Below are 14,401 nucleotides of genomic sequence, written 5' to 3'. Positions count from 1 at the left end.
ATCTTCCAGCTTCTGACTGACTGAACACAGCTGAGCAGCCCTCGAGGACTGGAATTGGCCACCCCTGGCAATGGCAGCTCTTCTACAGCTTCAGGAAAAATACGTAAGTCAGCGTTCGCCCACTGTAGTAATGGCGACGTAGTTTTTGTCCACGAGCGTCATCAACAGTTTAATTCACCGAACTCCCTTGAGAAACATAACAGTTTATTGGTCTTTTCCTTTTCTGTAAATGTACATATGTTTCGTCGGTTAGACAGCTGTTTTATATAGATTACTATAAAGAGTTGGTTATTTCGGCACTCATATAATTGCCAAAGTCCCCTTTAAGTAAAGTTTTTTTTAAAGCCTCCTCTTTCTCAAACGCAGTGGGGTGGTATTAAGACGTACAAAACTATTTAAAAATTAGATTTTTACTGAGTTTTTGATTATTATATATAATTTGTTGGCCGAAGAAACCAAGTAGGACTTTTGAGTGGGTTAACTACTTAAAATATTCTTTTATGCTAAAAACATTGGTGCCAGTAAGTGATGCAATAAATTTTTCGCATATATTTCAATGGCGTTGCGTGTAATAATCTATAAACAAGACTGGTTTCCGTCTTCCATACATTTTTGGCTACTATAGCTGGAATAACTAGTGACATCCTGCAGGTATGTTATGGCTGATGTGTGTAGGTTAGTCACACTATAAAGCTACAGTAGGCATTCATTGTGTTACAAACACTTGTCACAGTTTATTAACAATCACTGAATCAACGAACAATTCATGTCACTCAAACTTTTATGACACATTTTTATGCAAGGTGACTTTGCTGGATATTCCCCTTGAGACAGGCAACTTTTTTTTTTTTTTTTTTTTTATGTATAACATTTTGTTTGCATGTTGATTCAGTGAAGATTCTTGCTATCTCACCCAGGGACTGTATATAAAAATGGACCACGTCACCACTTAACTCCACTATGCAAAAGTGAGGCGAAAATATCTTGAATATAGTGGCTACCATTTTGGCATTTTGCAACCAGATTCTAGTGAATAGTAGAGTGACATTATCAGACCATCAGTCAAAACTCTATCAAAAACAACAGAGATCACCTTTGGGAAAATTTTATTTGACTTGTAATTTTAATTTTTTGTTTGGCTTTTGTATCTGCTGACATGGAGGGGTAGGATTAATGACATACTCCAACCAGCTACCGGGGGCAATTGGCTGCCAGTGGCTTCACTTCTAGGAGCTCTCACTTTGTGTATTTTTATATACAGTTTATGGTCTCGCCATACAGTCATGTTTTGTTTGTAGCTCCCTCTGTGGCACCAGATATTTAGGCCTATGATATTGAGCCATACTCAGTGGATCAAAGGTCATGCTAGTGCAGAGTGGCCACTATCTTCAGACAAGGAGGGTGTTCCTCATCAAGGACTGGTTGTTGGTTCTCCATCACCTGGCGCTGCTTCAAATTTTCATGCCCATTACCCTGATCAGAATATGGACCCCTCACTGTGGTGCTGCTTCAAATTTTCATGCCCATTACCCCTGTGGTTCCTACAGTGTGTTTACACTTGATTGGTCTTGTTTGGTGTGAATGCACATGTAAAGGCTGACTGGCTTTGGCTCTGCATTCTGGTTTGCAGTTCTTCAGAAGAGGACTGGGTGATTTTTTTTCATCAGCTGCCTGTTCACCACCAGAGTTCAGCACTCCATCTCCATAGGCAAGATCCTCCTCCAGGTAAATCACTTAGATGACATCTTTATTTACTATTGTTGTATCCCAATTTCCCTGCTGTGGCACTCTCTCAGATCTGCTTTGGTGTGGCCTAAAGTGTCGGTTGAAAAACCACAAAAGATAAAAAGATCAGCCATATTGGTCACTCCACCTTCATCTAAGATGTTATCCGGGCAGTGGCTTCACTTCTGGCAGTTGTCAGTTGTCCATCTTTATATACAGTCAGTGCCTGAAACTGCTGAACAGATGTTGAAAAAGTAGTTTATACAGCAGTGGTAAAGTACCTACAGCATCATATGACAAATTTCATTTTGTTTAAATGTGATACTGTGAGCATAATGAGTAATAAGAAAAATGTACTTGCTAAGTTATTATTTAAATGGTCCATTTATGTCTAAATGAATTTTGTTGGAGCACATTGGTAACCAAATGGTTACAGTGTAGGGGCCAGGAACCTTTGTTGCACATCGTGCCCCCTGTCTTTCCATGTTTCCTGTCTACAAACTGCTGTTAAATAGCAGCAAAATGCCAATTGAAAATTATATAGTTATTAAAAGCAGAAAATGCCAAAAGCTACTCATTGTTTAGTCTTTTTTTTTATAGCGTTTTGTTTTTACTAGTATGTAACTATAGGACTTTAGTCAAAATCTGAAATTCTTTTGACTGAAGTTGCGAGATTAAATGGGAAGTGTCCTACAAGCATAGTAACAATACAGGTGCATTCCTTTTGTTCTTTGTCCCCATATCCAGCTGGGCTTGCGACAAGACCAGGCTGCACAGAATCAGTGGTGTCACTGTCGCCCTGAGCTTCTTCACACACTGGATCTTGGTCTTCCTCTTCATGTCCTGGATGTAAGGTGCACAGAATGATGGCCTTCCCTGTCTCAGCACACTGTGAGTAACCTGCTGATCCTTGCTCCACACATGTAAGGTCGCTGTTAGGTTTGGGGAAACAAAGATTCTGACCATGTAGTCACGACATTAAGAGAAAAGTTGTATGAATAGGGTCATAATGAGAAAAAGTCATATTTTGAGAAAAAAATATTTCCAGAGATGCAATTTTACAAGAACATTTGTAAAACCTTTTATGTGAAATGTCTCTTTTCTTGTGAGCTTTTTTTGAGTTGAGAAGACTTTTCTCAAAATACACTCAGCTGGTATTTTATTAGGTACACCAAGCTAAAATCTTTGCAGCCTGTTACAGCAGTGCTGCAGTAGATTCTCCTTCATGTTTTTGTTTCAGAGAGATGTTGATTCAACTGTTTGGTCATTGTGAAGGCTGTAGCTTGTGCTGCTGTTGAACTGTACTGCATTATACAGAGCTAATAGGCTTACTGATATAAATGGTGTAGACAAAACAATAAAACCAGATCCTCCAAAATGATCTTGGAGTGGAATCACCACCTCTCTAAAGCAGTTTGAACAAAAACAGATCATCACCTTCATGAAGGAGGATTTATTACAACTGACTTCTGTTCTTAAAGATGTTTATTCGCCCTATTGAACAGTTTTCTCAAGATCTTAAAGACTTTTCTCAAAACAGGCCTGGAGCCAGCCCCAGCCCACACTGAGTGAGAGGCGTTGTACAGTCGGGATAGGCTTCTAGTGTATCACCTAGACGGATGCAGTTTAAGCTGCATGGTTTTGCACTGTGGTACGAAGCTGGAGAAGAACCCACAGACTGGTGCTAACCACTGCATGAAGCAGCTTTTTTTGACCTCACTATTTTACCCGCACCAGTACAGAACTGTGCGGCCAAGTCTCAGCAGCTCAGTGTTTGTTGTGCACTGCATCATTATGCAGCTTTTATCTGACTTAGAATGTCTGAATTGTATATATTTATCGATTTTTACTAAAGAAAAAACAGCCCTAAATGTTGTTAGGGCTACATTAGTATAATTCTTTACTAATGTACAGAGAATATTAAGACACTATTTTAAAAAGAAACCTTTAAATTGTCTTGATAGTTTGCTCTTAAAAGGCTCGATGATGGCAGTGTGGGGGTCTGCAGGGCTAATGTATGCGTGTCCCAAGTGTAAGCAGACGTAATAAAATAGAAAATTTAATTAACTCTCTAGTTCAAATTAACAGGCCGTCTCAGGCATCACGTCTTGGTCAAGAGCCTCTAACAGCTCAGCTTCCAAGTACAAATGAATATTACTGAGGCAGTGCAAACTCATTTACTGTGAAATGTTGGCTTTTTATTCACACATATTTGCAATAACGCCATAAGAGTACAGCATAAAACACTGATAACTGAAATGATCTCCTTTTACAGAAATGATCCACAGACATGCTCAAGGTCTTCAACTGAATTTGGAGCCCCCTCCAGTGGAGGAAAAACCAGTGCCTGTTAACCGGCTGATGACACAAGCTGAGCAATCTTCTGCTGCAGCACAGCCTTCATCTCTTGGTTCTCCAGGTTGTCTGTGATGGTGGAGAAGAAGTGTCGGGTGTTGTCGCTCTCCAGCGGACTGCTGCTGTCAGGAAAGGTGGCCATGATGGCTTTGTAGTGACTGAGGATCTCCAGACTGGACAGGAACAACGGTTCACACTGGCCTCCTGGCATCATCACCTGGGAGGAGGACATGTAACCACTGACAGGTTAGGAGAATCTATTTAGTTAAACGAGGCAAAGGGAAATGACTTTAAATCTAGTATTTTTAGTGGCAAGGAGACAGAGCGCCTTTAGGACACACGAGGGGGAAAACAATTCATCTCGCTCCATTGGCTTTGTATTGAGTGAAGGCACTGCTCTGTCAGTGGTCTTTTTACAAAAAAAGCCTAAAAGGTTCTATGTAGTAGGATGCGCTACCAATAAGGACAAAAACCTAGAGTTGGTTTTAAAAGCTGCCTAACAAAAAAAAAAAGAGAACCTTTAAGAAATGTGATGCATTCTCAGGAAAAACAGGGAAACTGGGGGATCCTGACACTCGATCTGCAGCAAGCATTTTGTCACCATCAAGGCAAATTTCTAAAGAGCAGTTTAGCTTACAGCATTCCCAGAAGTTAAGCTACAGCATTTTACAGTGTGCAGCTTGTTATAAATCAGAAAGCTATGCAGTAATGTTTGTGGGTACCTTAGCTAATTGCAGTAGATGGCACACACTGCTAACCGCCAACTTGTCCCATCATTTTAGTTATGACCAGCTTCCCTCTACATATGACTAATAAATAAATGGTAATGCTATGTTAGCAAGCTACTGTAGTTAGATAAGGCACCTACAAACATACAAGATGCTGGCTTCATGCTTATTATACATAGTGTCAGGATCCTCTTTTCCCGTTCTTTCTGCTAATGCTTCACATCTTACCCACTTTTGTCTTTGTAAAGCTTTGGTTTTTTGTTCAGCAGCTTTTAAACCTTTAACTCTTGGTTCTTTGGCTTCTTGGTTATGCATTCGACCACATAGACAGCATTTAGGCATTTCTCAGTTTTTTGTAAAAAGACCACATTTCCAAAGATACACCTTCACAGTGGAGAGTGACGAACTTCCCCCCCAGTGGGTGTTGTTTTCAGAGTATGATGTTTTGCGCTCTGTCTTTGTGGTTTTATTGTTTATCACTCCTACCTGGATGTGCTGAACATGGCAGAAGAGCTGGCTGAGAACAAAAAGGACTTCCTGGCTAGGAACCGTCTCCACCTCATCTTCCACCTGTGACTCATTTGATTTCAGAGGAGAGTCTCTGGATGTTTTAGAAGCTTTAACTGAAGTGCAGGAAGGGTCCGAGTCTCTAAATGCTGGTGTTTTAGGAGGCGTTGAACCAGATGCAGGAAGAGGCAGCTTGGCTCTTACCGAATTCATCATCTCCCTCACAGCATGGGCGTATAACCTGCCAATGTGTGCCCAGCTGTCTGCTGACAGCCAGTGTGAGCAGCTGGACCCACAGAGCAGCTGAAGGACTCGCAGCAGGAGGACTGACAGGCGGAGCTCACATGAAAACCTCCTCAAGTCCAGAAGGGGCAGATAGTCCACATACTCAAGTGAGAAGGGGACGTGGAGACGACTGGAGGTGATCAGCTCCCTCAGCGTTCCCAGCAGCCTGGACCACTGGGAGATGGAGCAGCATGGAAAGACCTGGGTCAGAGCCACCAGCAGGCCTTTGCTGAACATGCTGACGTGTTCAACCTGGCGCTGGTCCAAAGAGAGACAGGACAACATGGTGGACTTCAGAGAGTCTGATATAGTGCAGCACTCCATCCAGGCCAAAAGGCCGGTACCCTGGCCGTACTGGGGCAGGTCCAGACCTGACCACTCCTGCACAGGACAGAGACGAGACAAGGAAAGATGTATCAGTTTACTACAGAATCAAAGGCAAACAAAAAACAAGGTAGCAATGACTTTATTCCCAGAACATGACATTCATTCATTCATTTTCTACCGCTTAATCCCTGAACAGTGTCACGGAGGTGGGCCGGAGCCAATCCCGGCCGGCAATCGGGCGAAGGCGGGGTACACCCTGGACAGGTCGCCAATCCATCGCAGGGCTAACACATAGACAACACCACACACACTCCTATGGGCAATTTAGAGACACCAATCAACCTACGCTGCATGTCTTTGGACTGTGGGAGGAACCCGGAGAGAACCCACGCAAGCACGGGGAGAACATGCAAACTCCACACAGAAAGGTCCCAGGTGGGGCCCGAACCCGGAACCTTCTCACTGTGAGGCAACGGTGCTAAGCACTGTGCCACCGTGCTGTCAGAACATGACAAATTATCTATTTGTGTTTCAATTATTTCTCAAATGCTACCATTAAATGTTGACTTCTGTCATATCTTGATACTTTGTTTTAAAGTATTTTTGATTTTCAAAAAAATTTGCATTTTTTTTTTTACCAGTCACCAGTTGTTTCACCTGTATTTAATAGAAACAGTCTTCTACCTAGCTGAGGTTTGTTGATCATACACTACAGTTTGCCTGAGCCAACAATTGCACTGGGAGAACTTGGACTGTGTTATTTATGAATGTAAGAGCACATAGTCCTGCTTTTATCTGAAACCTTGGTAGAATAATGTATCCAAAGAAACTCAAGATTAAGTCAAACTCAGACAAGTTTTTACCTGCTCCGGTAGATCACACACAGTCAGCAGAGATGAGGGAACTTCATTTTTAAAGTGTTGCCCCCACACAGGCTTCAGGTGGAACCTCACTGTCCAGTCCAGCTCCTCTATCTTGTTGTAGAGCCAGAACAGAGCTCTGGACCAGCTGTTAGGGGCTGCTGCCACCTCTGCACCCACCAGCTGCCCCAGTGTGGTCAGCACAGACACCAAAAGCTCCTTGGAGTCCATGGACCAGTGGTGGGCAGCGCCCTCTGCTGGCTGCTCCCAACTCCTACAGAGATTTGTATGGATACATGTTGAAATTAAAGCTGGGTCAAGGTCAGCTTTCTGGGTGTTAAGTAAAAACTGAACCGTTCAGGAATAAAACAATATAATATCAAATATCTGTGTCTGCCTACAAAAACACTCCTCATACAAACCTGAGAGCCTGGTTGTGTAGCTGGGCAAGGATGTAGAGTAGGGGAAAGGGAGAGCAGTCCAACACCCAGTGCCGAGAACAGGCTCGATCCTGGACATCCACACACACAGCAGCATGGAGAAGTTGCATGCTCAGTTCTATGTCAAAGGAACTGTGACCTGGAGGGAAACAAAAAGAGTACATTGGAGTGGACCAGCTCAAAATTATTTTATTTACTCAAAACACACACCAATAAATTGTGCACTACTTGCCTTAGTGAGCACAACAGAGCATTTGACAACATTAAGAATCAGATTTTTCACCCAGGAGAGCGAATATCAAACTAAATGCTAACACTCTCTAAGCTAGATACATAGAGGAACCTGCATGTTAGCCATAATGACTTTCTACATTGACAATATGTTAAATTATAGGTTGAAAATGTACAATTCCTGCTTTAAATGTGATTAACTGTGACCAGGATATACAGTAAGTGACACAGCAGTGCTCTCTATTAAAAAATACTTTCATATTCACCCCATCATAGCTTTGGCTTCTCTGCCATTTCCTGTCACCTGATATTTGTAACAATACTGATATACCTGCCTAGCCTGTTTACTAGTCCTGATCTACATTAAAGTTCATTATTGACCTTGGGAATAAGTTTGACAAAATACTTGTAACTCTAAGGTGACTTACAAGCAGATGTGACTTCTGATCTGATTTCACAGGATTACATAAACTTTGTTCAGGTGTCTTGAAGTTGGTTTAAACAACTAAGATGGCGTGTCTACAGAATAATCAAACTGTAACCTTGTCCATCATTTAAACCAACTTCCAACACAACTTCAGTTACTGATTAAGAGTATGGGATGAGGTTTCCAAAAATAAAAAAAAAGCTAGTGAGTAAATTCAGATTAGTTTGTGACACTTCTTGAAGAAAGTTCAAGCTAACCAATATATCTCAGATCTCAGTATCAAACTGTGTCACTAATTACCCAAATGCATATTATAAAGAGACAAGATTCCTACATAAACATGTAAGCCTGTAAATGGAAATAATAGAAGCTTACAGTGTTTTAAAGCATGAATATCAGGGTACTCACCCATAATGGCAAGGTTAGGAATGACAAAAGTGTTCACGACCTCCTGAGGTAGCAGAAAACTTTGCAACAGTTCTTCCCCCTCAGCTGTTATGGTTGGCATCATCAGCAGACCCAGAAACTTTATAAACTGCTCTCTCTCACTGGCTGACAGTGATTTGGTCTTGAGCATCTCCTGGAGACACCTGCAGATAAGGCTGCTCCCACTCACAGCAACCTCTCCATTTATATTTTCCTCTGCCTTTGTTCTTTCTTCATCTTTACTTTGAGTTGCATTTTTTCGACCCCTCTGTCCTCTGAGTCCTGGCAGCTGCTGCAGGATCTTAGCTATAAGTGAGAAAGCCCCCTTGTTGAAAATAGCTGAATGGCAACAAGATCTCAAAGCGGCCTTGGGGTTCTGAAAAGCCACTCTCGCTACTAACGAGGCTGCTGTGTTCAGACTGGCCTGTGATGCTATAGCTGAAGTGCCACCCCCTCCTTGGATGATGCAATTGAAGGCCATGTTGAGCTCCTGTTCAAATCCATCAGTCACAGCAGAGGGGAGAGAACACTTGAAGAACCCCCTGCTGGATAGCCTCAGCATGGCAGCCAAGGATTTATTCTGGTCTTCTACTGAAAGCGCAGAGAAAATGTCCACAATCACTTTTATCAGTTTCCTGCACTGGCTCACATTTGAGCTCTCACTTTGTAGTTTACTCATGACGGTGGAGGCGAGCTCAATGAGCGTGTTGTGCTGCTGGAAGGCTGCCTGGTTCTTTTCCAAGCAGTCCAGCCAGAGCTCATTATAGGAGGCCCATGACCTCTCACGGGCAAATAACACAGCGAAGTTCTGATAGTCTTCCAGACAGTGACTGATGATGACTGTGGTAACCTCTACGTTCACTGCAGGGCTGTTCTCTAAGGCAGGGAAAGCCAGTGACTCCAGCAATCCTCTGAGTATGTTCTTCTCTTTCTCCTGAACAGGCATTTCAATCATACTCTGAGGCTCTTCTGCTTCATGTAGGGCTGTCAGGACTCTCTGCAGGCTTTGTTGTAGTTTGAATGCAAAGTAACCAGGAACCGAGCTGTCGTACAGTGTCAGCAGCCCACTGTTAAGCCAAAACTGAGCAAGTTCTGTTATAATCTTCAAGGCTTCACCAAGTTTCATCCTGCTTGGTTGAAACTGAGATGGCGAGTGAGAAGCACGCAAGTCTCTCTGGGCTTCTTGAATAAGTTCAGGACTCAGTTTCTCCTCCTTATTTTCTCTGATACTGACAACTTTAGACAGGATGTACATCTTCTCTTTAGTTGGAAGTTTGACTTCTTGGTCTATTAAGAAGGATGTGTACAGAGAATCAAGAGAAATGGAGAGGGCTTGGAGACACAGGTCTGCTGAGCTTATGTGACCTTTCATGTCTTCTAGTGCACGAAGGAGAATGTACAGGATATCAGTAGTCGGTGATGATGCCAATTCATCTGATGTGTCAAGCTTTAATCTCTTGGCAGCCTGAGGGGACAGACTAGAGGACTTACAGGACAGATGACTAACCTGGTTAGCAAACATTGCCTCTATGCTATCTCCTTCTCCTCCTTTCTGATCATCTCTGCCCTTCCACATTTCCCACCACACATCCAGAAAAAGCTGAATATCATCTTCCCTCATGGGACTGCTCCTCACATGTTGCGTCAGTCTTTCTAGCTCAGTGCAGACCTGAGATTGAGGAAGACACAGGAGGAAATGGGCAAAAATATCTGCAGCTGCTGTTGACTTCACCAGCTCTAGCAAGACAGCATGGCTGACCTCAGGGAGGCCATTCTGGAGAGGGAAAAAAGGGTTCTCTCTCCATCCTCTCTCTACATCCTCTCTGGTCTCCCTGCACAACAGCTTCAGCCACACAACGCAAACTATCTTCTTTTTCCAGTAACAAGCCTTTGTGTTGGGGCGACCGCCAAGCTGGTCCTGTCCGCAGATTTCTCTGACTGCCTCTGCGACTGGATGGCCCACCCTAATCCAGTCAGCTTTCTGAATGGAGGACAGGGATGAGGGGAGGCAGAGCTTATTAGCCAGGAGGAACGCACCCTGAAGAACGGCTGAATCTGAAAGCACAAGAGAACAGGCTCAAAACTAAGGCAAGGAGCAGTACACCGCTCATTCAGGCTTGTCCAATCATCCAGTTCTGAAACTTTGCTAGATCCTACAGACAAGAGGGGGACAGTTGTGTTATCATGAACAGTTCATAACCAAAATGTACTATCATATACAACAGATGAAAGCAACACATTTATCAGTGTTTTGTTTAAAAAAATTACTTAAACTTATAATTATAAAGAAAAACAATTGCTAGTTAATTTACTGCCAAATAATTTCCAGCTCTCATCGTTTATTAGTAATCTATCATGAAATAACGGCCTATAATACCTTCTAGAAAATGTGGTTTAATGCTTTTTTTCCTAACCTGTGAAAACATATCTGATATATCTAGGCATCCATTTTGCTGATTAGGAATTAATTCACAAAACAGCGTCTGCTTGAATAAATAGTTTTGGTTTTCCTGTCTATCTCACAATCTTCTTTCACCCAAATATCTTATATCTATGTACAATAATGAGAACTAACGTTATTGGCTGAGCTGTTACTTGCAATGCAGCTGTTTTCCGCAAAATATGCTGTTTGGGACACTGCCATCGAAATAGTAGAACCAGACTTCAGTCTTGACTTTGAGAAATACAACAGATTTGAAAAACTAAACAGCTTTAGTATGAGTAGCGTCAGAGAAAGTTTTTTTGTATTAAAACTTACAAAAAGTTGACGTTACCTTTGTCCATGACTGATATCACCACTTAGCTTCTGAATGTAGAGTCCTCAGTAGCTTATTTTAGTCCCGCTCTGGGTGCCACCCATGAGCTGCACCACAGCGGTCAGAAGTCAAATTAGTCGAATAAACCACGAATAACTCAATGAAGCATATTCCGTCGCTCTAAAAAGCTCTTCACAAATTTATAGCAGCATGTCAAACGTTCGTATAAGGCGCTTCCGTTGTTCCGCATCAACGTGTTAAAAGACAAAAGCGACCCGCTGCTCTCAGGGTTTGTTTTTTTGTATAGCGCCACAGCAGGACGCACCGAGTACTGCAACTGGAACCCGGTGTTAACAAAAAACACTGCCCGTTCGATAATGTTCGCAAGGTGTTGAATTTTCTAAATGTTAAAATGTTAAAAACATAGTTAAGAAACATGTGATTTATCGTTGCTTTCCCGATTTTATGTGTGTTATAGCATACAACATTTTTCACCGAACATAAAGCATAGAAATGACTGTTTAAACAATAAGCTGTATTTAGAACACGGGCACATGGGACATGTAAAATTCGTTTAAAAGCATTTTGTCTGCATTATTTGAGCGTTTCACCACGTGACAGGAGGAGCTACAGGCAAAGTTTATGTTTTGTCCTGGGAAACGAAAGTGAAAGTGCGCCTTCTTAGCTGCACAGCTCAGAGTGGAACTCTCGTTACAAGGGGATTTCTACCAATGTATTATCATGGGTTTAATCTTAAAGATACTTATTTACTTGTGCCTATGTGCAGGTAAGTCACTGACTGCAGCTTTGTTGAAGATTGTGGCGTTTTTGGAGCTAACATGTAGGACATCGTGTCATTAGGTGTAATAGCCCATATGACTCGAATGAACTGACGACTACATAAAGTATATTACACTGCTCACTATACTACAGTGGTGGAAGAAGTACTTTGTTTACTTAAATAGTGACAGCAATACCAGTACAAATACTCTGCTACAAGTTGAGGGCCTGCATTCAAAATGATTCTTAAGTAAAACATAAGTATGAGCATTAAAATACACTTACAGTACCAAAAGTAAAAGTACTCATTATACAGAATGGCACATTTCACATTAATGTACTAAGATATCATACTATTGTATTATTGTGTACATCACATTTAATGTTGATAAAGGTGGAGCTAATGCTAACTAGCTTACAGTATATGATTAGAATTTGAATTATTGCTGGGCAGCTTGTGTTACTCAAGTAACAGTACTTGAGTAAATGTACTCAGTTACTCTCCTACTCAGTACTCTGCTACACTGTGCTGTCTATACTGCTGCTGTTAACAGATGTTAGCTGACTGTACTGATCAGTGTGGTCTCGTAGGTGTCCTGTGTGTCCGTGAGATGTCAGAGCTGCCCTGCCAGTTCACTGATGAGCACGTGTTCCTGAATAATGAGGGGCACACGGAGACTCAGCACATCCACAGAGAAGCCATGTTGCAGTTTGGTCAAAAAGGAGATGCTCCCATTAACCCGCATGCCATCACTTTCCTGGTCACTGGTAAGAAAGAGATGCTCAGTTAACAGACTGTGGACTATTCTGTTCTTTTCTATTCTGTTGTATTCTCTTTTGTTCTAGGATCCAAGTTGGACCTGCGGCACTATGTGGATGAGGTGGAGGCAGAGGAGTTGGAGTGTGAGCTGCGTAGGTACAGTACAGAGGGCATCCATGTCCGCTGGCCTGTCCAGGGGGCTCAGGAGTACAACCACTGGTTCAGCTGCACCCTGAAACACAGCAAGGGCAGGTTCACTGTCATTGGCTTCCTCAGACACCACTGCCCAGCCCCCCTCAGGACGGCAGGGCTACCGCAGCTGGCCTGCTATCGGGGACAGGGACATACTCACAACAACAGGTCACTCGCTGTCTTTAATAATCTGGAACTCTAAAGTTGATATCAGCTCTATATCACAGTCTAACCAAAGTGTTTCTCTGTCTGATGTGTTTCTGTAGTTGTCATGGTCGTCAAAACACAGACTCCATCAGTGAAAGCAGGCCTGGGCTCCCAGCAGAAGCTCCACTGCCAGTTTGCTGTTGACCACAAGGGGCCAAGCTTCACTGTGGAGTGGCACCGGCAGCATAGGGGAGAGACCCGAGCCATACCAGCCGCTCAGGGCAGACCCAGGGAACCGGGGTTGGGCTGAAGAGCCTGGCAGGCGGGGATGCCTCCTATACAGTCCCCTTCACCAAGATGACCAGCGAGGGGACATACATTTGTTCAGTGTCAGTGATTCCACTCTTTGCCAACCTGGATATAAATCTGCATATCGAAGGTGAGCGAGACCCACAGAAGTTGTGATTCAGGACGCACTAGTATAAAATGCTCATATGCAGAATATAAATATGATGCTGTATATATTGTAATTTTGCATGTGTGAGCTCATTAGACATATTTCTTGAGGGAAGTCCTTTTCAATTCTAAAACAAATGTAATTAATAGGTAATGTTCTCTTTTCTTGGTTTTTGTTAGCTGTGTCTTTGAATCGTTTTTTAAATTTACTACATTAAAAGACTTCTGCATTATTTGAAGCCTTTGGAAATCAAGACATACATCGAACTGATGAACAATTTCTAAAAAAAAATCCTTAGATACAGAGTCACCGTCAGAACAAACCTAACTTACATACACTGCACGGTGCATCCTACCCACAATCCCTACCCTCCATCTCTGTCTCTCCCACACACAGAGACTGCATTGAAATAGACTATATACCACCCTCACCCTAAGTGAATAAAGAAGGATCCAAAACTCATTTAACAATATGCATAGTAATTATGAAAGCCAAGGCTGGCATCATAAAGTGAAGTAGATGCATGGCTTACTTTCAGAAACCCACAAGAGTCCAGTAAAAAAAAATGCAAGCTTTAGTCCAATAAAGGCGTTGTCATGGAGTAAAGTCCAAAAACTTGAGTAGTTTTGTTTGCGAGTGATTTATTGATTGACTGGGACCAGAGTTATGACTCTAGTCAAAAGAGCTGAAGAACAGTAAACTTGTTATTTGGAGTAAATCATTTTCAGGCTCATATATAACAGTGAACGATGGGGGTGTCTGATATCAGGATAAACAAGCTTTCATTTAAATTTTCTCCCTCTCCGCAGAACCTCCCCGTGTCTCAGTGAACGTTGGACCCATTCTCTCCCTGCAGGTGGATGAGGACAAGAAGGTTGTTTGTGACGCGGAGAACTACTACCCTCTGGATGTGGAGATAGTTTGGTACGAGCAGGACCCGGCAGCGTCAGGCCAGAGGGTTGGCGCCCCTCTCCCTAAGGTGCTCCAGAACGTTCTGC

The 14,401-nt window shown here is 42.6% G+C and overlaps 1 protein-coding gene, 1 long non-coding RNA gene and 1 pseudogene across 3 annotated transcripts; 2 read left to right on the top strand and 1 right to left on the bottom strand.

Annotated features, from left to right (window-relative positions):
• The first annotated feature begins 10 nt into the window (after positions 1-10).
• LOC109953059 (uncharacterized) lies at positions 11-4,088 on the top strand. Of its 2 annotated transcripts, none has more exons than XR_002273843.1 (4): positions 11-103; positions 1,631-1,725; positions 2,473-2,616; positions 4,001-4,088. It is a non-coding gene; the product is annotated as an uncharacterized LOC109953059 (long non-coding RNA). The 2 variants fall into 2 exon arrangements; XR_002273844.1 differs by lacking the exon at positions 4,001-4,088 and adding an exon at positions 3,266-3,546.
• On the bottom strand, positions 3,886-11,333 carry gemin4 (gem (nuclear organelle) associated protein 4). The gene is made up of 6 exons (XM_020588428.1): positions 11,086-11,333; positions 8,294-10,366; positions 7,210-7,366; positions 6,791-7,061; positions 5,295-5,981; positions 3,886-4,297 (listed from the first exon to the last, which is right to left on the bottom strand). Exons 1-6 carry the CDS (start codon positions 11,093-11,095, stop codon positions 4,076-4,078), a joined length of 3,420 nt encoding a protein of 1,139 aa, XP_020444084.1. The 5' UTR covers positions 11,096-11,333; the 3' UTR covers positions 3,886-4,075.
• Positions 11,334-11,672: 339 nt separating this feature from the next.
• The window catches only part of LOC109953064 (tapasin-related protein-like), a 4,227-nt pseudogene continuing 1,498 nt past the window's right edge, over positions 11,673-14,401 (top strand).

This window comes from Monopterus albus, unplaced genomic scaffold (assembly GCF_001952655.1).
Source record: "Monopterus albus unplaced genomic scaffold, M_albus_1.0 scaffold539.1, whole genome shotgun sequence".
NCBI lineage: Eukaryota > Metazoa > Chordata > Actinopteri > Synbranchiformes > Synbranchidae > Monopterus > Monopterus albus.
This window is presented reverse-complemented; position numbering and strand designations above follow the sequence as displayed.

Excerpts from the sequence above, each read along its gene's own strand:
- gemin4 (XM_020588428.1), bottom strand. Across the intron at positions 7,367-8,293 it reads TCCTAACCTTGCCATTATGG|GTCACAGTTCCTTTGACATA; the intron begins GTGAGTACCCTG and ends GTTTCCCTCCAG. Across the intron at positions 5,982-6,790 it reads TGTGTGATCTACCGGAGCAG|GAGTGGTCAGGTCTGGACCT; the intron begins GTAAAAACTTGT and ends TGTCCTGTGCAG.